At 36.6% G+C, this 26,959-nt stretch overlaps 1 protein-coding gene across 1 annotated transcript in view; it reads left to right on the top strand.

Annotated features, from left to right (window-relative positions):
• The window catches only part of CACNA1A (calcium voltage-gated channel subunit alpha1 A), a 361,279-nt gene that overhangs the window by 319,624 nt on the left and 14,696 nt on the right, over nt 1–26,959 (top strand). Inside the window, exons 40-46 of the mRNA XM_087955556.1 lie at nt 2,830–2,935; nt 7,289–7,396; nt 8,757–8,857; nt 9,521–9,630; nt 10,373–10,511; nt 13,890–14,003; nt 19,866–19,901. Coding sequence (XP_087811682.1) covers nt 2,830–2,935; nt 7,289–7,396; nt 8,757–8,857; nt 9,521–9,630; nt 10,373–10,511; nt 13,890–14,003; nt 19,866–19,901 — 714 coding nt within the window. The remainder of the gene's footprint in view (nt 1–2,829; nt 2,936–7,288; nt 7,397–8,756; nt 8,858–9,520; nt 9,631–10,372; nt 10,512–13,889; nt 14,004–19,865; nt 19,902–26,959) is intronic.

Raw genomic sequence — 26,959 nt, 5'->3', positions numbered from 1 at the left:
TTACTTAGTGTAAACTGATTTATTTGGGGAATACTAGGTTAACATGATATGCAAAACTTAAGATAAAGAAGCTTTGGGTCAAGGCTTCAGTATCAAGATACAGAGGATCTTTCTTACTTGTACTATTTCCGTGGCTGTGCTTCTGTTTCTCAACTATACATCTTTTGAGTAAAAAAGATTTCCTAGAACTAACCCTACAGTAATCTCCCTCCCTCCCTAGAGTTGATTAATCCTTCTATTTATACTTTTATAATTAGTTATCATTATGTATCCCTAGGTTCACTTATATATGCCACTGGCTGTCCAGAGAGAGGGAATGATTCTCAAATCCATGACTCTGTGGGGGAAGGAATGAGAGTTTCTGATTGCCTTATCTGACCTAATGGAAGAATTGCTACCTCTACCATCCATCATTCCCCATTTTCTTTTCTGCTATTATTCCTTAGTATACAAACTTACTTCTGTATCAAATAACAATCTTAAAGGCTCAGTCCCCTACAGATCTGGAATCTACATATAACCTGTCATTCTCATATTCAATAGTCCTCACACTCTGGCTAACTCAATGTGATGTTTTCATCTCCCTTAACTTGCTTAAACCATCTTGTTCCAGTGCATGAGAATCTAAGCTACTGTCTTTGGGCTTTCTGTACTACAAAAATAAAAAGTCACGAGAAACTTCAAATTCAGTAAGGAGAAGCTGAAGACTATGAGTGAAATTATGTAAAGTACAAGTACACACAATCTGGTGAAGGGAATTATACTTTAGCAGGTCTTGAGATTACTTGAGCCAGTATAAAAACATATTTGGGATGTTTCTTTGATTAAACAAAAAGGGTAAGAATAAAGTTGGGGTTAAAATTGGAACAGGGAAAAAACAGTTCACAACTTAATGCTACGCCAAGGCCTTATCCATGCATTTTTTAATGGTAGAATAGGAATGCTTTAATGTGATAACCTTTGAGTGAAAGCTTATCATGCAATCCAGGACAGTACTGCTGGACCTCAAATTAAAGCACTATTATTCTGTGGAAATATACAGCAGTTGCAGGAGTAACTCTTGTTAATGTATGAAATCCTGGAAACTGCAACTAGTGAGTAATAATAGCTGAATCCTCCTATGTTGTGTAGTTATTTGATTTTGGCTGCACAATAAAATTATAATTTCTACAACTACTCTAGATGAACTGCCAAAATATCTGAAGTGCCATCCCACAATCCTCAGTGAATTAATTTTCAAAATACAATACAAAGGAATGATCTAAATGATGGGGTTGGGAACATTATTACCTCATCCTATCTAGAAAGTGACTCACCATTCACCTCCACACAAGACATTGCACGTGGCCAGAAGCAAAGGATTATCTCTGACAAATTGGATTGAATTATATGACAGAACTGGAGTTTACACACCAGCTTGTAGCCTGTTGATGAACAGTTGAAAAATACAAAGGAAGTAAGGGAACAGGCAGCATTCTTAACAAATTGCCAAAGAGGGAATGCTGAATGCAGAAGCACAAACCCTGGGTAAGCTTTTTTTCAGTAGGCCTCCAGTGCAGGCTGATCTTCAAGATCTACAGGTTTTCTGGACATGAGGTTCCTCAGGGATCTTCTGCTGAATGTGTCATCATCACTTGTATGTGTGCCTCCCACTTTCTCTCTTGCTTTCTTCCTTCCCTGTTTTGATCTTACCTATCATCCTGTGCACCTCTGTTCAGTGACATTTACTTAACAAACTCCCAAACCCGTTACTGTCTAACCCCCATTTCCATTAGTCCGCAGCCTATCTCAGCTAATGCGCTAGCTAATCGAGCCCCACCCTGAGCATCTTGTGTGATCTCAAGCCCATAGCCTTGGCTCAGAGGAATGGCACATGGCCTATGATCTGCCAGTTTCATTTCTTTCTTTTTTTGTGTTAAGGATGCACCCATTTTTTGCACCAAGAGCCCACAGTCTGGATCTCTCCCTATAGATCAATCTATATCAGAGCTATGAATGAGTCTCAATATGTATTCTGTGGATGCCTTTACACTGTGCAGTGCTGTGATGCATGCTGCATGCTGCATGCTTCTTTTGCATGCTTCTAACCTTGCACATTTGACAAAACTTGCTCTTGGTCAATGGTTGAATGCATTCTCCTTGAACCCATCCCTTTACTGCTGCTGTCTGCTATCTTGAAAAGATGGGACTTTGTGTTACTTTTCAATTTTTACTTTAAAATACAGATGCAACTTGAGGTCTGGGGGGAGAACTCTGTGGGAGTTAGAAGATGGGATTCATTTGATAACGGTAGTAAAGCATCATGTGAATTCAAGTGAGGATCCTGAACAGAAAATCCTGAATTTTGTGAGCAATTGTGGGGAAAGTCTGGAAGCAGAGCTATGAGTATTGAAACCTATAGTCTATAGAGCAGCAGAATCTAAGGGTTAAAACGGAAGTCTAAAAACAATTTTAACTCTGCTAAAAATCCTAGCTACATTAATGTGGAAATAGATTCCAAGTATTGTGATGCAATGAACTTTTCAGCCGCATGCTTCATAGTTAATTGGACATTTATGTAATTATTATGTAGAATTACTTGTAACCAAATTTCCACATGGCTGGTGGAAAATCCATAGCATCTGTGCATAGAAAATGTTGGGTGAAAGAAAAATGAAGTAGATCGGTTGCAAGTAGTTCATTGGTATGGATAATCTGAATAATAGAGACAACACAGATAAAGTCTCTGAGCTCAGAGTTCTCCCCAAGGCTCTTATATTCCTCTATGCATGACAAACTGGAAAGTGAAGGAGATCCTAGATTCACACATTTCTGCTTGAATTTCTCCAGAGATTACTACGAATGGATTTACCTGTGGCAGACGACAACACAGTCCATTTCAATTCTACTCTTATGGCATTGATCAGGACTGCCCTTGACATCAAGATTGCCAAAGGCAAGTGCCATTTCCATAGATCCAGTTATTTTGCTGGCAAATAAAGGTATTTTGAGAAATGAGACTAAATAAAGCACATTTTCAGATACTAATAATGAGGTAATGTTGAATACAAACTCTGCTTGTGGTAATACCTTATACAAATAAGGAGAATTGATGCAGAATAAGTACTCTGCAGTGTTGACAGTTTCAAGAAGGCAAGAGAGCATTGGATTTTTTTAAAAAAAATCACATGTGCATTATTAATTCATTGATTAATTAATAATTCCTAATTTGCAGTTATGATGAAACATTTTGTTGTAATAATCTGCTTCAGTTTTTTCTTCTTTTGACACAGTGCATTTTTACACCTCAATCAATTTCTCCCTTTATTTAGAAAATTAGAAACATAATACTAGAATCCATCTCTCTTGATTTTCCAGATGATTACAGAAATATTTTCAGATCATAGACAATCAGAAATGCTATTTTTCACCTCTAATTTGAAGCGATTGTTAAATGATTAAACATTTTTAAATAATACTTTTATCAAATTTGAATATAAACTGTAATAGCATTTTAAAAAGCAAAATTAGTGTTGACACTGATAAAAAGTAAATGTTTAACATTTCAATGGGAAGAGGTGGAGTTGGGATGTCTAGCCATTTGTTTTTTCCTCTCATTCCTGGTTTGAATCTTCTAGGAGGGGCTGACAAACAGCAGATGGATGCTGAATTGAGAAAAGAGATGATGGCAATCTGGCCCAACCTATCCCACAAAACTCTAGATCTTCTGGTCACCCTCACAAATGTAAGAACTTTTTAATCATTACTTTCAGTCTAAGCCTTATCTATGCCAATCTTGCCTATTTCTACCTTTCTGTCATTTTCTCAGTATGCAAATACTACCTGATAATCCTGCCATAATAAGTAAGTACATATGAGAAAATTTTGAGCAAAAGAAAAAAACTTTTCAGAAAGCTACTTAAAGAAATATTTTAAAAACAAATTTGTAATTCAGTACGTTACCTTAGTTATTATAATCCTTCTAGAGACAATATAGGTATAGTTTCATATCTTCAGCTTTATCCTAATTCTCTTTATAAACCATTTAAGCATTAAAAATAATATGTTAAAAACCATTTTTAACTACCAGTATCCGCTTTTGGATTCCTTTCCTTGAATTTCATTGTAACTTATTTCAGCTTTGTGGTTATAACTGATAACTACACAAATTTTTTTTTTCCAAAATCCAAAAGCTAGCTAAGATGTCCCTAACCTCTTTTAATCTAGAGTATTGTTCTAAGGCACTGTTTTCTCCTCTAATTTTGAGCCAGAGATGTGCAATCGTAGAATTGGGGCGGGGGAGGGGTAATTTTCTAATTCTGGATGGCATAGATCACTATCTTCTGATTGAAATATTCACTAGGTATTTCAATAGCTCACACTATTTGTCTGTGTATTTATGGAGAAATCCTATATCCTAAATCAGGGGTCCCCAACCACCGGGCGCGGATCGGTACCGGTCTGTGGAACAAATCCTACCGGGAGCTATATGGCGCCGCATCTTGTTTTGATGAAAAAGTGTTTCTGGTGAGCTTTTCCGGTAGAAAGCTCACCGGAATCACTTTTTCATCAAAACAAGAGGCGGCGCCCAGCTGATGTCGGTACCGGGCCGCGCCATAAAAAAGGTTGGGGATACCGGGCCGCGGCGCAAAAAAGGTTGGGGATCACTGCGTAATTCAAGGTTTTCTAGTTCTAGAATTTCAAGTCTGGTGGCATAAGGTATTCTACAACAGTAGAGGAGTGGAGAACTCTTCTTGTGAAATATTTCTGGACTTTCTCAATTGTGCTAATATCAGATACGTAATGTGGGTTCCAGACTGATGAACTGTATTCGAGTATTGGTCTAGCAAATGTTTTGTATGCTCTGGTTAGTAGTGTGATATTACCAGAGAAAAAGCTATGTAGGATTAGGTTAACAACTCTTAATGCCTTTTTGGCTATGTAGTTGCAGTGGGCTCTAGCACTTAGATCATTAGAGGTGAGTATTCCAAGGTCCTTTACAGAGCTTGGGTCATCAACAAGTTCTTGACTATTCAGCTTGTATTTTATTTTCTGATTTTTTTTGCCAATATGTAAGACAGGGCATTTATTTGTTGAGATTTGAAGTTGCCATTTGTTTGACCATTCTGATACATAGTCAAGATCTTTTTGTAGGGTAGCAGTATTGTCTGTGGTATTGAACAGCTTTACATCATCAGCGAAGAGAACGCAATTGCTCTTAATATGATCACAGAGGTCGTTTATGTAGAGTATGAAGAGAGTTGGTCCTAGAACACTGCCTTGGGGGACACCATTATTGACAGGTACTGGATTTGATAGGACGCTTCCGATTTTGACCATTTGTTGTCTGTTTGACAGGAATGCTTCTATCCAGTTATTCAGTTGTCCAGAGATACCATAGGATTTTATTTTTAGGAGTAGTTTATCGTGTACCACTGAGTCAAAGGCTTTACAGAAGTCTATGTAGATTGCGTCTATTGCTTTGCCCTGGTCGAGTTGTGTCATCCATATGTTTTTGCAGTGTAAGAGTTGTAGATTACAGGATAGTTTTTTTCTGAAACCAAATTGTTTATTGGAGAGTAGGTTATTTGTCTCTAAGTGGAGGATGATGGATTGGTTAATAATTGATTCCATGACTTTACAGGTGACGCAGCATAAGGAGATTGGCCTGTAATTTTCAACTAGGCTTGGGTCCCTTTTTGAAGATGGGGATGACTGTGGCTTGTGACCATAGGTTAGGCAAGGAGCTGGTCCTGAAAGGTTTTTCAAAGATTATGCTTAGAGGTTTGGCTATGGCAGTGGATAGCTTTCTTAAGAAGTAGGCACATATTCCATCCGGTCCAATAGATAGAGATGGTTTTAGATTGCGTAGTGATTTTTCGACATTGTCTTCTGTGAAATCGATATGTATTAGATCATTATTGTTATCTGTGGTACGGCTAGGAAATACTGGGCATGATCCATTGCTGTTTACAAATACTGAGCCGAAGAATGTGTTAAAGATGTTGGCTTTAATGGTGTCGTCGTTGCAGTCTTTACCATCAGGTCCTATCAAGGGAGGGATGGACCTTGAGTCTTTTAGTTTGTTGTTTACAAAATTGTAAAAAGCACGGGTGGAATTGGTGCTTAGAAGGTTTTCCTCTTGTTTAATGTGATAATTGGTGCATTCGGTCTTTATCTGGTGGCATAAATTTTTGTATCGGTTTTTGAAATTGGCAACGTGACCAGATTTGTTTTTCCTCCAGAGTGATCTCTTTTTGGATTGAAGTTTCCTTATTGATATGGGTAATCTGCTTTTTTGTTTTGTTTTGGGAGTTATTGTTGGTACATATAGTTTGATGACTCTTTTGACTTCAAGTAAAAATATGTTGTAATGGTCTTCAACAGTATTGCATCCAGTGAATAGAGATTGCCAATCCAGGGATGAGAGATCGTTGTCTATAAGATCATAGTTGCCTTTTTTGAAGTTACAATTGGGGATTACATCATTGTGGTGATTTTTGTGTGGACGTATGTTGAGACAAAAGTCAATCATATTGTGGTCACTACTGGAAAAGGGTTCTTTAGTTTGTATTCCGTAAATTAAATTCAAACTATTGCAGAAGATGAGATCGAGGCAGTTGTTTAGTCTAGTGTTGTTGGTTACTAGTTGTTCCAGTCCCAGATTTGTAATAGCATTGTAGAAGGTTGTGTGTATGATTTCAGTTGTACAATCATTTAGGGTCCAGTCAATATGAGGTAGATTGAAATCACCAAGAAAGATAAAAGGGTATGGGCAGGATGCAGCCCATGTTAGTAATGTATTTAGCTTGTTTACATGTTCGATGTCATAATCAGGTGCTCTGTAACTTAGTAAGAATCGAATTGTGATATTTAAGGATAGTTCACAGATGATGGTCTCAGGAAGAGCAAGCTCCTGGGTAACTTGGATATTTTTTAGATGTAAGGATTTTTTATAGAATATAGCAACACCACCTCCTCGACGATTTTCACGATCTGATCGGTAAACATGATAGTCTCTTACTGTGGTAATGGAGTCGGGGAGAGATGCATTGAGCCATGTTTCACAGATAAATATAATGTCGAAGTTAGCCATATTTAGGAGGATGAGAAATTCAGGTATTTTATTCACGAGGCTTCTTGCATTGAGTAGTTTGCATTTAAGGCCGGCAGTAGTTGGAATTGAGGTAGTTGGGGGCGTGTGTGCCTAGTCTTGGGTGATGGTGGATCGGTTGAGGTAGGTTGTGGTTGAGGGTAGAAGCTGAGTAAGGGTAGAAGCTGATTCTCATTCCTGGTTTGAATCTTCTAGGAGGGGCTGACAAACAGCAGATGGATGCTGAATTGAGAAAAGAGATGATGGCAATCTGGCCCAACCTATCCCACAAAACTCTAGATCTTCTGGTCACCCCTCACAAATGTAAGAACTTTTTAATCATTACTTTCAGTCTAAGCCTTATCTATGCCAATCTTGCCTATTTCTACCTTTCTGTCATTTTCTCAGTATGCAAATACTACCTGATAATCCTGCCATAATAAGTAAGTACATATGAGAAAATTTTGAGCAAAAGAAAAAAACTTTTCAGAAAGCTACTTAAAGAAATATTTTAAAAACAAATTTGTAATTCAGTACTTTACCTTAGTTATTATAATCCTTCTAGAGACAATATAGGTATAGTTTCATATCTTCAGCTTTATCCTAATTCTCTTTATAAACCATTTAAGCATTAAAAATAATATGTTAAAAACCATTTTTAACTACCAGTATCCGCTTTTGGATTCCTTTCCTTGAATTTCATTGTAACTTATTTCAGCTTTGTGGTTATAACTGATAACTACACAAATATTTTTTTTTCCAAAATCCAAAAGCTAGCTAAGATGTCCCTAACCTCTTTTAATCTAGAGTATTGTTCTAAGGCACTGTTTTCTCCTCTAATTTTGAGCCAGAGATGTGCAATCGTAGAATTGGGGCGGGGGGAGGGGTAATTTTCTAATTCTGGATGGCATAGATCACTATCTTCTGATTGAAATATTCACTAGGTATTTCAATAGCTCACACTATTTGTCTGTGTATTTATGGAGAAATCCTATAGTCCTAAATCATCAGCTTAGAGCATGACATACCTTTTCCTCTTCCCTTAGGATGATGAACAATATTGAAGTTAAAACCCTTTGAAATCTCCTCACTTAGGCTACACTTCACACCTGATTAGACTGTAATATGAGAGAAATAGAAAACTATTCTAAAATGCAGGAGTTTTCTGAGGTGCTTAGCCACTGAATTGCTTCTTGCTGATTTAGGCAGAAACCTTCTCTCTAAGAAAAGCAGGACTTTGTATGTTGTTGCAAAGCATAAAATTGTTGTAACAAATCAGAATATCTTCTGATAGTCGTCTTCTTCTGCTGCTGCTGCTTCTGCTGCTTCTTCCTCCTCCTTCTCCTCCTCGTCCTTTTCCTCCCACCTTCCTCCTCGTGACTGCCTGAACAAATCCCTGCAATTTACTGTTTCATAAAATATTCCCATTAGATTTATTATTCAAGGCTATATTGTACTGTACCTCATTATGTGATGGTTTATATTCAAAGTCTGAATAACTGAACTTTCCTTTCCCTTCTAAATAGCCATTGGGGCAGCTGGTGTAGTATATAGAACTAGCTGAGAGAAAATCAAATATTTTGAGTCTAAAGACTGGAGAGTTGCCAATTTATAGCACTAAGGAAGCACTAAGCTGGAGGGTGATGTTTGATTTTTGTTTTGTTTTGTTTTTCTTATTTTGCAGCTACTGACTTGACAGTGGGGAAAATCTATGCAGCCATGATGATCATGGAATATTACCGCCAGAGTAAGGCTAAGAAGCTGCAGGCCATGAGGGAGGAGCAGGTATGTGAAAACTGTAAATGTAAAAAAATATGCCATCATTCCCAAATCTGAAAATGTTGGTGAATGATTTGTTTATGCTTTCTATTTACAGCAAATCATGTGTACTTTAAAATAATCTTAAGATTTTTTTGGAAAAGGTGATGTTTTTGTTCAGTGATTACTCCTAATTAATTCTTGTTACACATGTTAGGTTACAATTCAACCCATTAAATGCAATTAATTGAGCATTTCTTGGACAGGTTCACAATGGACCAAATTACATTTCACAAAGTGCTACAGCCTGTCTAGAAAATTCCGTCACTTGTGCATGCATGTGTGTGCAACTCCATATAATTGTATATTCACCTTTAACTAAATGTTTTTAGAGAGCCAAGAAACTCCAACAACAGAGAAGCACAAACAAAAAATTAAAAGTTCTTCTTTCTTGCTCCAGTATAATAATTGTGATTTCTTTTATGCAATCTGTGAGCAAGATCTGCTTAGAACTATTATTTTCATATTCTCAAGTTTACAAAGTTGGAAGTCAAACAGTAAATCATTTGTTCTAACAGTTTTTCAAGTGATCGGAAATTTACTAAAGGAAAAAAGGTAATCGGATGATGTCTACATTAGAAAATATCTCCAAGGTTTTTTTTAATATTTGTATCATTCTGTCCCGTTTAGAATCGGACACCACTTATGTTCCAGCGTATGGAACCACCTTCTCCATCCCAAGAAGGTGGCCAAGGACAAAATGCTCTTCCTTCCTCTCAACTGGACCAAGGAGGTGGAATGTGAGTCCTAGTTTATATAGGACAGTTCCATCTATACAGAAACAACTTTTTCAAATGAGACATGTATTGAACGATTGCTATTACTAGTACATTAGAAATTCAGTGAATGGTTAATTCTGTCACTGGAAACAGGATCATCATCAATAAATCTATACCTTACTTTGAGGATGAAAGACTCCAACAATGACATCTACAAAAAGGACTTGACAGATGTCAATATGAAATTCTGTAGAGACATTGCTAATCACTGTAGGCCAAAGACTGGAAGCTCTTTTGTAATTGAGAGCTACATTTTCATTTTGTAATATCACTTAGCCGTCAAAAGCTGCATAGGGCATGGCAACTGACAAAATGTTATCACCACAATCACATTACTATTAATATCAAGAAGCTCAGAGATGCACTTTTGTAGTCAATAAAGCTAATCAGTTTCCATTCCAAGTCCGTCTTGCTATGTCCCAGTCTTCCAGCCATTTTTGTGAAGATGATATGGTATGGTACAATGCACTGAAGAACACAATGATCACTCTTCATCTTCTAGACTAGCAGTTTATATAGAGCCAATTATATTGTTGGAATATCAATACAGATCTGGAAAAGTAAGGGCAACTTAAAGGTGTTTGTATTTTATTTACACATGAGTTATAAATTGCTTGGGGAATGGACAGATAAACGGGTTGTGATTGTGCACATAGATTCATAATGGTATGGTTGGAATATGATTTTTTCTATCTATTTCCAGGAATATACAGGAAGGAGTAATGAAGGAAAGTGAGTCATGGGTCACGCAAAGGGCACAGGAGATGTTCCAGAAAACAGGAACCTGGAGCCCAGAGCGGGGGCGCTTAGAGGAAATACCCAATAGCCGGACCAATTCCCAGGTGGTTTGTATGCCAGCAAGGTGTTTGAACTGGCAGTTATCTGTCTCTTCTTTTTCTTATCCCTGCCTGTGTCACACATCTGTAAAGCCAGCTTTATAGCAGAATTTTTCAGAAAAGTTTTGTTTACAGTGAGAAATTCTATATTCCATCAGATCATAGGACCCAAAGATAGAAATTGATTAAGCCAATATGGATTAAATATTTATTTGAGTAACACATAACAACATTTTATTGTATCACCATTCTAACTATTTTATGAAACTTTGATAGTGCAATACGATAAGTATACATCAAGTTGCAAACTGTATTTGTGATGAAAGCAGACTGTCCTTTTTTCCCTTGCACTCATCTAATATTATGTGAATTCGTCTCATTTGTATTTTTGATAGAGCTTCAAACCAAAACAAACCTTCACAAGTATAATATTCAAACTGTGTGCATTTCACAAGTTTTATTCTGAGCAATTACATGTGCATGTATATGTAAATTTCACTGATGTTCAGTTCTATCCTCCAGTCTTAATCCATTAACAATTTCCAGACATTTGTATTAATGTGTCTTGTTCAGCATATGGTAAAAGCTCTACAATAATGGGTAGTGATTAATTGGCTCAAAAGGAAAGTATTAGCAGCTAAAGGTACATTTGAAAATAGTGGTGGCTGTTAACATCTATTCACCTCTTATGCAAAAGTCATCTCACAGCCAACATTCTGCATTAATGTATCAGCCCGCATACAGGTATTCCTCAGCTTAGCCTTATTATAGTCTTAAGTCATGTTGGTTGTCAGTCACTACATGACCACACCTGATTTTAAGCCCTTTTTTTGCAGTTGTTGTAAAGCAAACACCATGGTCATAAAGTGAACACTATGTTGCTATATAAATACCTTGCCTGCACTGGGCTCTGGCAAAAAAGTCATAAATTGCAATCATGTGATTGCAGCATGCTTCAAACTGCCATGTAGGCCAAATACCCCAAATGCAATCATATGACTTCAGTCAGCACTTCGAATTCATAAGTAGCCCTTGGGAAATCTGTCATAACTTCAAACAGTCACTAACTGACCTGTAGTAGATCAAGGACTAGCTGTATATATTACTGATTACTTATGTCTGGGAGAGGATTGAGTTAGTAATACTAAGAGATTATTGACACATCCTCAAAATAGCTACACAATTATTCTAGTGTACACTTTCTGTGAAGAAACTTATGGATTTAGGAGGATGCTTCTAAATTAGGCTTTTATTCTACAATTGCTCTACTTGTCAGACATATCCTGGCTAACATGAAAAGCACTGCAGGAATGTATTACCTTGGATATGTAGGAACAGGTTGGGGACAGATATATTTAACCACTTTCAGTGCTGGGAAGTTAATTAAATGCGTATTATAATTAAAACCAAGAACTTTCAAGGACTGAAATAATAGGAAGTAATAACTCTCAAATTGAGCCCACAATGTCAACTAATCAATATAAATTCTATCCTAATTAGATGATTGAAATTAATAGATAAACCCAACTGTGTTGTTTAAAATTAGGCAAATTAAAATAATAATCCTCATAACAAAGATAGAATATTAACAAGGAGAACTTGAGTATTTATTTCCATGAAAAAAAACATTATCAATTTATTTTAAATATTTCAATGGAACTAACACAGGCATTGAGATCTGTAAGTAGCAATCTTAATTCAAAATTTATGTGTTGCCTTGTAGTGAAATGGGTGGCAAATACATTTAATTAATAAATAAAGAAATATTGATTCTTTTTCACAAATCCAACAGCATTTTCCTCCATTTCTTTATATTGTAATTTACCTCCTTAATAAATTTTGAACAGTTCTTATCTATTAAACTGGATATTTTCCTAGGGAAAGCAGTAGCTATTAGACAATTATATACAAACTCAATTCTCTCTACAATTTTTTGGACTTTTCTACTCACTGGCATCATATTTAATTTACTACATTTTTTGTACTCCTAACTTCTACAAATTTACATAAAGATAGTAAACACTGAAAAAAAAACCCAAAATATAATCTCCATAAAATAACATATTTTACTGATATTCAGCTAAGCTAATTTCTTTAATTTTATCAGACTGTCTTGCTGGGCATACCAAAGTTTATAACATAAAATTAAAAATTAATGGAGTTGAGGAACGTTCCTAATGAGGGGTCCTTGGTGCTCTCTGAGCTTGGTTGTTTTTTGTATAGGTGTTTCATTACCTAAACTAGGTAACATCATCGGTTCTAGTCCTAAAAACAACCCAGCTCAGAGGGACGCCTCATTTCAACCCTCAGCTACAAATAGTCTCCTTTATTAGAACACCTCTAATGAATTCCCTGGTGCATTTTAACCACTAATAAAATAACCACATCGCCCATTAATATGAGTGGATAGATTAAGGTAGTTAATTATAATAAAAGAAATAAAGTATATAGGAAATGTAACCTTAGACATAAGTTTGATTGGACCCATATGAAAAGCTTTTTCATATCCAAAGAAGCTAGCAGTATATGTAGATGAATCTTACCTGCATACAAAGCTATTATATCAAATAGAAGCCATATATATGTGTAACTTGATGTACTTTCGTATAACCAGATTATGCAGGATGAGGTAATAACTACTGAAATCTCACAAATGTAGCTGCAAAATCTTAGCAACAACTTTTGACATAGATATTAAATAAAGGATGTCAGTAGGACCCATAACAGACTTCATAATTTCAGTGATGTAAGCTTCATATACTAACACTGGCAGTAGGTTTTGGGGGGCAGGGGGAGACCTAAAATATCCCCAGATGTAGATATCTGTAGATATAGGATATGTTTCTTAATTCTTGTATACCAGTCTGTGATTATTCCATCTAGTCTAAGGGCTTTTACAGATGTCATCATATTAATAGAATATAGAGAGGGTACATATTGCTTATATAAGTTCCTTTGCTGAAGCACTTTGGGGATAATTTTTCTTATAGCAATAAGGTGCTGCTGTATTCTGGGAGCTCCAAGAATATCTCAGTGTTTTGGTTTTGTCTTTGAAGTTCCTTGGGACATACAGGTGCATGTACTGGAAACAAATGTTCATTCCTTCTTCTTCTTTTTTTTTTAAACAAGTTTTATTAACAAATGTTCATTCCTTCTGACCGTGGTTAGAAGAATTTCGGAGAGCTAGAGAATAATGAAATCTGCTGTGCTAGAAAAAGCACTTAAAATATTTATCACAACTAAGTAATTTTTAAAATTTGCAGTATCTCTTCATCTTTACAGTTTATGATTTCTGTTTCTCCCAATTTCCCAGCTGTTGAAAAGAATAGCATTTCTTCTATTTGTTTCTTATGACTTCTGATCCTAACATCCTGTCTAATTAAGTCTGTAGAGATGCGGGAGATGGCAAAAGATGTCTACTCAGATAGTGATCAGTATTTACCCATGGAGGGTCATGGAAGAGCTGCCTCCATGCCACGATTGCCTGCTGAAAACCAGGTGAGGGTTTTCTTTTTTAAATTTGTACCCCATTTGAGCTTGAGAGCTATGATAACTTCTTCATTTAAGCATCCTCTTGTTTCTAAGATTGTCATTGTCTTTGAAAAGTATTCATTTACTTAAGAAGACAGCGATGCTAGGGCCTCTACTGATGCAAAATGAAAGAATGTCTCCCAACCTTCCTGTCCTGTTCTTCAGATAAGGACTGCACAGAGTCTTTCCAGGAATTATCATCATGCTGTGAACACTTTGCTCTTGCGTCAGAAATGAAATTAAAACACATTTCCAACTATGGGCCAAACAAATGTTTCCCCAAAGACAATCAAGATCATTTGTTACTTATATACAGAAAGAGTAGGGTTACTTTTCAGTGTGATATTTCATTTAAATTACTCTTGAAAAAGAGATGTTGTCATAACATAAATTAAATTTTAAAATATATTTCTTCAGATTTTTTTATAATAATACATTTATCCATTTAGAAAGGGGTACGTGAAATACACTGCCCATTGCACTTCACAGCATCTATTATCCTTTAGGACTCTCCCATCCCACTTAGTCATGGGCACCATACTGACAAGGTTGAGGGGCAGGTATAGGTTGGTATTTTCCATCTGTGGCTGAAGTTGTCCATATATCAATACTTCTTCCTCTTGATTGTACCTCTTGGACTCTACCCTCTCATTTTGATCTCATTAAATTCATGGAAGATGCTCATTTCTCCTAAGCTAGGAGATTTGTGAGGCTGCTGCATAAATGTAAACTCTTCTAAAAGATATTATTACAAGTGTGCATTACATGCATCAGAAGTTAATTCTATCCTGATGTATTTATTCACAGATGATGGAAAAACTAATATAACTCCTATTAATATCGCAAAGTCACCATTCTTTGCTACTACTGTCTGAAACTCTATAGTATTCCTCTCCCAAGATTTCACCATAAGCAGGGAAGTTCTTGGATTCTTTTACAGCCTTCTATTCTTAAGCTGGTGATCAATGTAAAAGGACCAAGCAACCCAGAAGATCCAGTAGAGAGACAAATTCTCTGTCTTGGCAAACAGAAGGGCATGATGAGAGGTATAGATCTGCAGACACTTTGCCCTGCCTATACTCCAAACTATTGTTACCTGTTCAACTATCACTAGGATGCATTAACAGTCTGCAACCATTGAGAAATTGGTACACATTGCTTTCGATTTGCATCAATAACGAGTGCCCAATAATTGGTAACATTTACTCCAAACCACATATGTAAGTTCTCTAGTAACAAACTAAGCTCATATTGTAGCCAAGAATTAAAACAGTAAATGATGGGAGCAAGCTGTGTTTCTTAAGAAATATTTTTTTAAAAATTACTAACTTAACAAAATAAATAAACAAATCCTATTTCAAGAGATATGAGTGTGATCCAAGATTTAAAAAATGCCAAATTTCTTTTCTTAAGAAAAATAAAGGAGTTTGTTTGTTGTTTGTTTATTTATTTGACTTATCTCCTGCCTTCCATTCAGGAGCCAAGATAGCATTCACAGTACTCCTTTCTCCAGTACTTTCACAAGCACCCTTGTGGGCTGTCTTCTTTTACTTTTATGTAATGTCCAATGGAGCAATACCTGGGGACTGCAAATTGCGTTTCCCTGGGCTTATATATCTGCTCCATTGCTGTCCTATGATGGTTTCACCCAGGTTTAGCACCTCAGTAATAAATCATTTTTGTTGCCTTTGGCATCCTTGGTGGGATGCACAAATTCTACTCAATGGTATTGTGAGAAAACTAGAAATTTGTTTTATTCTATTGGTTTGTAGAGGGTTGTTTTGTTATGCTAGACATGTCCACTTTCTCTGCATCTTTAATGGTGAGTGGAGAAAAAAAGCTAAAGCTGTCAAAAAGCTATCAAGTTTAAGAAGCTACCTGGATATGGCCTGTCACAGCACAGCTCCTATCAGAGTAAAGGCTCTGACCTTCAGCAGCTATTGTTCAGCTAACAATGTTCTCTTCCTGATCTGGCATGCAGCATGTGTTATAGTAGCAAACTTTATAGGTTCTGATGCAATCTCAGCAATCAAGTGTTATGTTAGATTGAGGGTGGGGAGGGTGAAACAATGAGCTTGAGTATGGGGGCTCTTTTGCTAAGCATGTGCCAAGCAGCAGTCGCTCTTAGCATGCTCTGCTATGTAGAAGCATTTACTGTTATACCAACAGGCTAAGCAAGCATCTTTATGTTTCTGTGTATGTGTGCAAGTAAGAGCTTGGGCATACTGTTATTTGAAGAAATTACTCAAAGTAAGTGTACCATCTGCAACATTCTTGCGCAACTATACTTCTTGCTTCCTGCATCTTAATTTGCAACTAACTCAAAGAGTCAGAATTTGGTGAAAACTAAACTAAACTATGGCAACCTAACTACAGTGGCCTTGCCTTTATAGTACAGACATAATGATCATATTAACAGTCTTTCTCAATTTGAAAGATACCTTGGAATCTGGACTACAGTTCATTCAATGTCTAGTCATCATACAGTAGTCATTGATACTGGCTGAATATAATAGGAATCACTGCCCAATCCATCTGATACGTATCGAAGTGTTCACAGAATTCAGCAGCCTTCATAATGACAAAAGGAGTATCATTATGTTGCCATGCAATCTCCTCTCCTTAAATATGTGCTTGTGACATCACAACACCAATTGTAAAGGAAGGGGGTTTGTGTCACAATGGCATGCGTTTATTTCATTGTTTACCCACTCCTGCAGTTGCCTTTGGTTTGTATTAGACTGGTAAAGGTTCCCACCATGATGATCTCTTGACAAAAGAAAGCTATCTTGAGCAAACTGCATTTTAATTTAGAATAGCATTTGGTTTTCAATATTCTCAGCAGAGGGTACCTCATCAATATGGTAATAATACCACATATTAAGAAAATATAGGAGAAATTCTTAACGCTTTGATTCAGTCCTGGTACTGGGTTAATAATGCCTGCAATGTAGTCTGATCCAACAGTAGTCTAACCAGCTCCTAGAGGAAAGTGTCACTTTCTACACAGCCTAATCATGGGGACTATGGTGCAAAACAATGGGTCCTGTTTGTAGGGAAGGCAGAAAATGGTACTGATTCTCCTTTTTACCCTTTTGCATGAGCTTTGCTTTAGATCACCAGATCTCGGAGACAGAGAGTATTAAGGGGACAGAAGATGAATCTGCTAAATGTTTCACAGTGACAGCTCAAAGTAAGGCTCAGCCAAGACATCTCAGACAGGTCGTAGTTTTTCTAAGCAAATGTAATACTCTGTGATAACTACCACACCACCACACTGCCTTTATTTGATCTTCCCAAGATTGGTAATTCTGTTTCCTTAATAACACATGCATGTACCTATTCTCCTTGCCCAATGCTGTCATTAGAATTCTTGATCATTTGGTGGGTGTTAACTTTTCTCTTACATCATGGCTTCAAGGAACTCCATGACAGCCTAGTTTTTTTCTCTGGCTGAAATGAGTCCTGGACATTGCTATAGAATTTTTGTTGTTGCTATTGTTCTTTGATTTTTTTTGGTAAGAATTAAAGGAAATTAAATAGTTAAATAGTTACTGCTGGTACAGTAAATAATGATCCAATATATAATTTAGGGTTGACTCATCGTGTAGTTCTGTTGACTTGACACTTAAACAATGCCCATACAAAAACTATCTTGAAAAGGCTGATGCTAATCAAATGAATACAATTTTAGATTCTATTATTATCTTATTTAAATCATTTACTTCAACCTTTACCCCAGGGAGTATCTTTAGTGATTGCATCTACAAATTCTCCTCAGAGAAAGACATGAATAGTTCTACATTATTTTTCTGTTCCAAATAGAGTAGCTTTTGAAATGTTTCATGGAAGACACTAATCACATTGCGTATACAGTTTGCAGCTGGACTTACTTCAGTGCTCTCAGAAACACAATCTGACAGACAAGGAGATATTTTCAAAATATTTCTTTCACTATTTCTACCTCAGAAAAATAGTAGAGACTGTAAAACTCAAGAAGTTCTTGCATATGTTCTTCATCACTTCATTTTTGTAAGACTTTGAAATAAGTCAAACTATATTAGCAAGTTTTACAACTGAGATGTTTCTTTAAGAATTCTCCAGAGCCATGCAGATGATATAGGAAGTATAGACAAGATAGGTAGGTAGGTAGGTAGATGGATGGATAGATGGATAGATAGATAGATAGAATGAGAATGAGAATTATAGCTACACCTGTAAGAGGCTACACTCTTTTAATAGTCTTAATTTGCTCTAAAGTATGATTTTGTCTTTGGCTTATTAGGATGATGCCATCTTAATACTTTATATGATAGGGGCAGGTTTCTTTAATTTTGAATTTTGTTGCTATAGACACCGTAAAGTTCAAAATGAACTTCAAGCCTTCTACTTTCAGTATAACAGTTTCCAGCTCAGGGAAGTTTAATTCATCTCCCTGAAATCTTCTAGATACCTCCTATTTTATTTCCCTAGATATGCAAATAAAGTACTCTGAAAAATCCACAGTGGAAATATTTGTGAGGGTACTACTACTGGTCATATTAATAACAGTGGCAGAAAAAATAGGGGTGATTAATTAAAATGCAGTTACCAATGAAGAAAATAAAAGCACATATTTGCTATTTTCTCAGTTTGTGATCATTTGGAAGAAGTCTCTTTCTTAACTTCCTATTTTATATCACCATCACTTCTTGCTTGTACAGTGAAAGACTTTTTTGATCAAAACAGCATGTTCAGCAATCACTAGATCAGTTGATCACAGTCTTTTTCTACCATGGCAAGTCTTTTTTTTTCAAATTATGCTATAATACCTAATAGTATTCAAATCTCCATCTATACACTTACCAATGTATACATGCAAGTGTGTATGTATCTTTATTTCTCCTTTTTGGAGGAGGGTTTATGCAGGTGCTACTATATATAACCTTTCAAAGGAAAATGGTTATTTATATTGTTCAGATAAAACAGCCTTTCTGTTCGTTAGAGACAATTCAAGAATTGGGGCACCCAAAAAGCACCCATGGGAGCAGACTCTACCAACCTTGCCTACTAGATAAACCAGGCAGTATAATCGTTCATATTTTACTTATTAATTCCTTCCACCAAACAGTAGATCTTTCATCAATCTATCAATATTTTGACAGGATATAAGTAATATTTTAAATCCAAACAAATAGTATATAAGCAATGGATTTTCCTATCTTTATTTTTTTAACATCTTTCTGTTTCTAATTTTATAAATGTTCTTCTTTTTTCCACTGACCAGCCCCTACTTACAGATTTTCTGTAGATTCTGAAGAAAGAATCTGTTTCTCTTGGGTTGGACTGGAAACACTGAAATAGAAGAAATGGGAAAATTCAAAAACTATGGGCTGGAGTATTTGTCTATGTTTGGTTTGTGCATAATGTTGTAGCTTTTGACAGTGGCTGACGGTTCCAATGGCTGGGGCTTGTTGCGGCATGTTTGGGGGAAGATATGGGGCCTTGCTGTTATATCTGCTGCTCTGCTCAGCTCAGCATTACTCAACTCATTCCTTCTGAGGCTGCCTGTCCCTTTGTGGTGTTGTCTAACTTTTTCAATTTGGGTGAAGTAATCAAAGTAGGAGATGAGCTTTTCGGCACTAGGCTAGACTGGTTTTATGCATAAATATGACATTAACTTGACTATTCTTTCCTTACACCCTCCCCACCTCCATCCCTTTACCAGTACTATATTCTAGTTTCTCCTCCCTTCCCCTTGGTCCTATACCTCCCTATGCTTTTATATTTATTTCCTTCTCTCTCTTTCTTTCCCGTTTCTGTGTGCACCGTCTTGTATGGCTGCGACAGAGGAGGAAGGCGCGACCGCGTGGGAATAATCTCAGTGTATGTACTGCAGCCTGGACTCCTGGTTCTATGCGTTCGCTGCCTCCAGTTCCCTTCCCCTGGGCTCCTCAAAGTAGCAAGCTGCCAATTTTATGTGTCCATCTAGTCTTACACACACTTTTCTTTTCTACTCTTTCAAGCTGAAGCCCACATGGTGACTTTCCTCATTGCTACATTGTGCTATACAGGCACATCTTTCTCTCCAGTCCATGATTCTGTTGTCCTTAAGTCTACATTAGGCTTTCTCATCAATTATTCTCTTATTCTCTGTTCCTTCCCTCTTCCATTATCTCTGCTTTTAACCATGCTCATTATTCAATTCCTGCCTCTGTTGTCTACCATGCTAGTTTCATAAGTCACTAAATAGTTATCTAAACCCCATAACTTAATGGCAAATGAATTTTCTGTGACTACCGTAGTTTAATGGAAAGTTACTGTTGGGATAGGGAGCTTCTAAGCTAGATCAGATTTTTATTTTGTTTATTGAACCTAATTTGCATAGCTCCATCTCATCCCACAATACTTCAGGTATTCTAACCAAGGTTCTATCCTTCCTTCAACTTTCTCCCTTAGAAGGCATGAAGAAACCAGTAATTGCACTAGCCAGATTTTCCTCCCCTTATGAATAACTTTACTGGTGACCAGTCTGCGGCATCTTAAAAGATTTTATAGACCAAAATCCACTTCATCATACACATCTTAAACATACTTGTCAGTAGTATCACAATCACATATTGGTATGCTAAATCCACTTTTCCAAAAATTACCCCATTAAGTCCATTGGGAATTCTTTTTCAGTGGATATCCATATGATTTTACTATATATCTCTTCAATTTTAAGATTGCATAAAATCTTGTTTATTTTTGTCCCTTAGATGCCCCCATCAGCTCTTACCATTTTCTCTATTTTAATTTGGAGAATAAAAAGTTAATACATGAAAACAAAACCTATTTGCTTTTTTCACATTTCCAATAAATCCTGAATCCTAGATCCTAGAACATTTGCTGTTCTTTCTTGTGCTAGATGATTAGCTGTGCATTTGTAGTTGAGGAATCAGAAGTACATTTAGCCAGGCCTTTCACAACTCTTCACTGTACTGTCTCCTGGTTTTTTTCTTTACCGCAATAACTCTAGAGCAGGGATGTCAAACTTGTATCATCACAGCGGCATCATGTGACATATCAGGACTCTTTCCCCCTTCGCTAAACTGGGCATGGGCATGGCCAGTACTTGATGCATCTGGCCTGCAGGCCGCAAGTTTGACAGCCCTGCTTAGAGGCAGAAGTGAGAGCATTTAGATATAATGAAAGTTTCCCTTGGTTTCTGTGACAAGTTTGGGACATGGAAGACAGAACTGCCAAAGAAAATGAAGATACAGCATTGAGTTTTTGACCCCCCTATTGTGTATGTGAACTCTGCAGTTGATGATTGGCTTACATTGCCTTCACTTAGTGAATTGATAGCATAATAGATATGACATGGCCACTAAACATCAGCCCCCAAAATAATTATGTGCAGTGAATCTATAGACTGAGTTCTTCCAATGAATTATCTTCCTTATTACTATGACTTTAATACAAAGAAAATGCTTCAGAATTCCTAGCATATAAGTACCAAATATCACTCTGACAAGGACAAGACTTATAAATTTTATTTGAACATTTTGTTCAGGTAAGTTTAGGATGGATAGTATGCCTATTCTAACTCAAGAATCATAAGCTATTCTATAAGTAATCATTATGTAACTGCAAAAAAGAATAATCAGTTATAAAATTATAGCTTTAGAGTGATTATTTCATCTTGAAGATTATATATGATAACATGAATATTAAAAAGACTGGCATGTACGTTTAAAAAGGAGAGTGAAATTATACTAGTTAACATTTTTTTCTGACACAATGTTATCTCAGGAAAAAATAATTTCAATTTACTGGTATGGGAGTTAAGTTACTTTGATGAATTCTGCACAGAAAATTATAGTTAATATTTTAGTGGTCCTAACATAAAACAAAATGAAATTAAATGTTGGGTTGCAAAGTTCAGCTGTGAAAAAGAGGTAGTTGTGACTCTGCATTATATGCTTACTAACATTTATGAAAGAATTGTAAATGTATTACCCTAGAACAATTCCCCAAACAAGCAAGCAATGCAACAGAAACCTCTGGAGATGACAATCCCTTCTCAGCTATAGAAATCTTAGTCCTTTGTTCCTGAAAAGAAGTCAATATTTTGATTTTAGGATGTGCCACTGAAAGACTGAAATGCAATATAGAACAGATTAGGTATTTATAATGCAGTAATCTCTAACTTCTGTCTTTACTTTATTAACTTATTCTACCATTCTGTATTACATTTTTAATATAGTTGTAACATTCTGTCATATGCTGTCTTTTTCATTAAGTTTACCCATGAAATTGCCATTTTGGAAGAGAGATTGCTGTTCTCATTTCTGCATCCCATTAGGAATGGACAGGACCTCTTGAAGAAGAAAAGTTTGTTCAGTTGTAGCTGATGTTATTTAAGATAATCTCAATCCATTCTCAGCCCTTTCCCCAGGCATTGCCATGTCTTTCCATCAATCTTAGAAAACTATCCAAAAAAGCTGATTCTAAGTTGCAGTTTACTAAGGAGATTTTAGCAATTCTTCAACCTTTGTTTGATTATTTACAATTGTGGGTTACCATGCACCCTATTCCCGTGTTTAGGAGACAACCACAACAGTTTTCTGTTGGGAAGAGGCTTCTGGGTGCATATGCATCTGTTCCTCTAGGTGGGAAAAGGGGAAAGATATCAGAAAGTACACCAGTTACAAGTGTTGAAAATTGCTGTTTCTTTTCCTCTGTTGATCAGAAACAGCTGAATAGTAAGGAGCTGGTATTTTGGGTCTTCAGAAAGACCTGAACCTAGAACTTCAAGATTCTATTTCCAAGTCTGGTATTACTTCTTCAAAACAGTATAAGGAATCAGGAAGTAGATTTTTCTGGTATTTCAAGGACAAATAGATCTGAGCAAATTCTTCTACTGTATCATATAGGGAAATAATGTTAGTTTTTCCAGGATGATGATTGCTTCTCCAGTTTATCTTTGCTCTGCACAGACATAATGATGGGACACACTGTAAGATATAATACATTGTGAGATCAAGACACATTGTTGATTACATATGAGTAGAATATTATCTTTCCCTAAAATTTAGCTAGACTATGCTGAAAACTTAAAACAACAGAAATATAGTAATAGGTATAGTAGGTCCAGTCCTGTCTGATATTTGAGAACAATTAATCAGTGGAATGGCTTGCCTCCAGAAATTGTGAGTGCTTCTTAACTAGAAGTTTTTAAGGATAGGCTGATGTAATTGGAGAGAGACAGCCCCTCACACAACCTGGTTACGTGCCCTCAAGGATTTTAAAGCTTAAAACCAGCACCTTGAATTGGACCTAGAAGCAGACTGGCAGCCAATGTAATTTGCAGAGCACACATAATCTGCAGTGCTGCATTCTGCAGCAGTTGAAGATCATGGATACTCCCTCAAAAGTAGCTCTATGTAAAGAACATTACAATAGTCCAGTATGAAGATAACTAGAGCGTAAATGACTGTGAGCAGGCCCTTCCAATCCAGGAAATGGTGCAACTGGTACACAACACAAAACTGTGCAAATGACCTCCTAACATGACTGCCACCTGCTCAGGAGTGGAGTTGTGAATCTAGGAGGAGCTCCAGATTGCACACCATGTTTGTCTAGGGCAGTACCACCCCACCCAGAACCACAGACGACATAGTCCTAGAACCTGATTTAATGGGTCCATCTTCCTATAGCGTAAAATGGCACTAGAAAAACCCATGTCTAAGCTTGAGGAGAGAGAACAAGAACTCCCCCAGTTTCAGATCACATAGCCATAGCTCCAATAAAAATATCAAACATGGAGCGTGACCATTGTCCCATGATGGGCTCTGAATTACCTGGGATTGGTCCATGGACATCATGGTGTAATCCAGAATGGAATTGAACTCCAGAACAGAAATTAACTATGCAGCAGTGAGGTTGGTACAGCAACACCAATCCCAACTGATCCTCAGAGTCTAACTTAATAAACAGGATTTTACACCCAATGATCTGTGGTACATTATCACCCTCCTGTCCCAGAGTCTCAGCTGATGCCACACCCAATTCCTGCTTGGCATATTTCCAAAAGGACTAACCCTTTCCAGACCCAACTAGATTTCAGTGGTACATACTAGAATGGCCCTCTCGTCAACATTTAAATCACTGATGAGGGATGCCTTATTGCAGATTAATTTGGAATTCCATAGCAGTAGCAAAGGCCAGGGCTACTGAAGGTCTGCTAACAGGGTACTGGGTAGAGACCAAGAAACCTGAACACAAAACTGATATATGGCAATAATCCCATGTTCCCAAAGGTAGCCTGCTCCCAGTCTCCCATCATACATTTGCAAGGTCCATTACTGCCATAATAGCACCTCCATCCCCCCAATGACAACCCCATCCCCAAAACCAAAGGCTCCCAAATCAGAGACTGGGAACCTCCCATTGTCCTCAGCTACCATCCCCAGGAGGGGTAGCTGGGCACACTGAGACACTATGGCATCACCAGTTCTCAGTGCCCTCACCAGCCACTGCCTTCCCACACACTACCATATACCCACATACAGTACAACACATTCACACAGAACTCTCATTCACCCTCATTCACCCTATCTTACACACTCACAGGCACCCTCTCCTCTGCCATTCCCACCACCTGGTAGGAGCTCCTCTCATTCACCCATTCCCAATTCCTCCTCTGACTCTTATTCAGAAGGGGGAATAAATCCTTTCGTAGTACCATTGCTGCAGACAGGGAAGCCACATTGCTTTCTTCCTTCCTTATCAGGAATACCTAGAAAGAGGGCAAAGTGACCTCTGCAGAGGGGATTGAGTCCACTGTAGCTTGCCACTCTATTGTAGCCCTCATTCTTTAAGCCACCACTTGAACAAAATCTGAGGGTCCGGAGCATATATTATAATAGTCCAAAGAACTGGGCAAAGAAGTCTGGCATGTTCGGTCTGGAGAACAGCATTTAAGTAGCTGTTATCTGACCAATTCTTGTGTGAGAGATGTATTTAGAGTACTCAAGATCATGACGGCTGTTCTGTATGCACTGCCACTTGAGGGCATATTTCATATGAATCCTCCTTTGCTTTTCAGTATATAAAGCTTTTGGTTCTTCTGGAGATGCATTATCTAAAAAAGATATTTCTACTAAGGCACTTAATTAGATCTGGCATTCCTTTCTCAAAGGAATGTGGGAAGCTACATTTCACATTGTTTAAGGTAGTATAGAAAAGCTTATAATATGCTGGCTCAGGAACAGCTATATTTATAATTTGGCAGGTAATACAAAAGATATGCAGGTAAGGCAAAGTAAATAAGGATGATGATATTGCAATTGGCATCAATATTTCTGTTCATAGAACTGTCAAGATAAGTAATGGTAAAAATAAAAATAAAATAAAAATAGTCAAAATCGTGGTTACTAAATCAAACAAATCAACTATGGGTAAGGAGAAAATTTTCAACTCCTTTTCTAGGATCAAAAAGTATGGAAACAACTTTAAAATATCACTGAATGTTATTCTGATTCTACAGATTTACCTCCATGCTTGAATTCATGAATGATATAATAACTTTTTAAAACTTATATGCTGCCCAACTCTCAGTGACTCCAGATATCTCACAATAAACAAATTACAATAAAATAAAAATTTTAAAAATTCAAGATTTGTTCGGAATTCCAAAATTCAACTTTTAGTTTTCTATTTCATCCATTTTCTACATTCTGCAATCTCAAACATATTGTGATCAAAACTGATTTTTAAAGGAAAATATTAGACTTGCAAGTCTTAATTTTAACTAGAAAGTAAAACCTAAATGTACAATGGACACATTTAGAGAAACAAAACATTAAAACGACTGTATATAAATACTATATTGTCATAATATAGGGAAGGCAATGTGGCTAGGATTATTTTCTTTGGCAGTTTTTCATCTCACAGAATTATCTGAATATATTCCAAAAAATTGAAGGATTGCAGTGGTGAATCCAACATGCAGTGAAACACCAGCTGTTACCATTAGTCTCATATACTAGGACTTCATAGGCATTGTTAGATTTTTTTTTTCTTAAACATGAACAAATGCAAGACAGTCCTTGACTTGAAAGTATGCCTCTTGCTCAAAAGAAAAAAAACATAAATTGAAGTGATAAGATAACAGGGATGGGTGGGAGAGGGATGATTAGAAGGATGATGAAAGACAATCTTGGCATTTTGCCTTCAGCTAAATAAAGGTTTAGGACTTACCATATATAACTTGTCAATCCTTAACAAGTAAGCTTCTACGCTGCAGCTATTTTGTGACAATGTGACAACATTAGATTATTCAACCCCTCAAATTGCCTAACCTTATTTGTATATTGTAAAACTTTAGATGAACAATGCTACATATTACTATATGTAAATATTATTTGGTCAATTTGGATTTACAAATCTCAACTCAGTGTAGATGAAATTGAATATACAGTATATACTTAATAACTATTGCTTTTATCTTTATTAACCTACCAGTGAATGATGCATGTTGCATTTTATCTATAAAGTTCTGTAATTTCTAAATATAATTTAAACCTAAACCTGAGTCACATTAGTGGATTCAATACTTTTCACATTATGATAATTTAAAATATCACAATGTGCTACAGATTTTGTACATAGAAAACATACATTTTACTTAGAAAAGGCTTTTTGATCATCTTGTGGAGACTTCTGTGTCTGGAAAGAAGGATGGCATTTTCCTTGTGCCTTCCTCTGAAATCTTCCCCAGAAGTCTGGGAAATGGGGAATTAGAAAAAAAAAAGAATTTGCAAAATCATTTTCCTCCCATTCTCCAAAGCTGCAGCACTGACAAAAGCCTTCCATGAATAGAAAGAGATCATAAATCCTGCAGTGATTACAAGGTTTGGCTCTTTCCTTTTCTTTGCTAAGGCTTACTTTTGCTT

Source organism: Notechis scutatus, chromosome 2 (assembly GCF_049901735.1).
Source record: "Notechis scutatus isolate UNSWTSFEM ecotype Mainland chromosome 2, rNotScu1.2, whole genome shotgun sequence".
Taxonomy (NCBI): Eukaryota; Metazoa; Chordata; class Lepidosauria; order Squamata; family Elapidae; genus Notechis; species Notechis scutatus.
The sequence above is the reverse complement of the archived record's forward strand: the minus strand, read 5'-3'. Positions and strand labels throughout refer to the sequence as shown.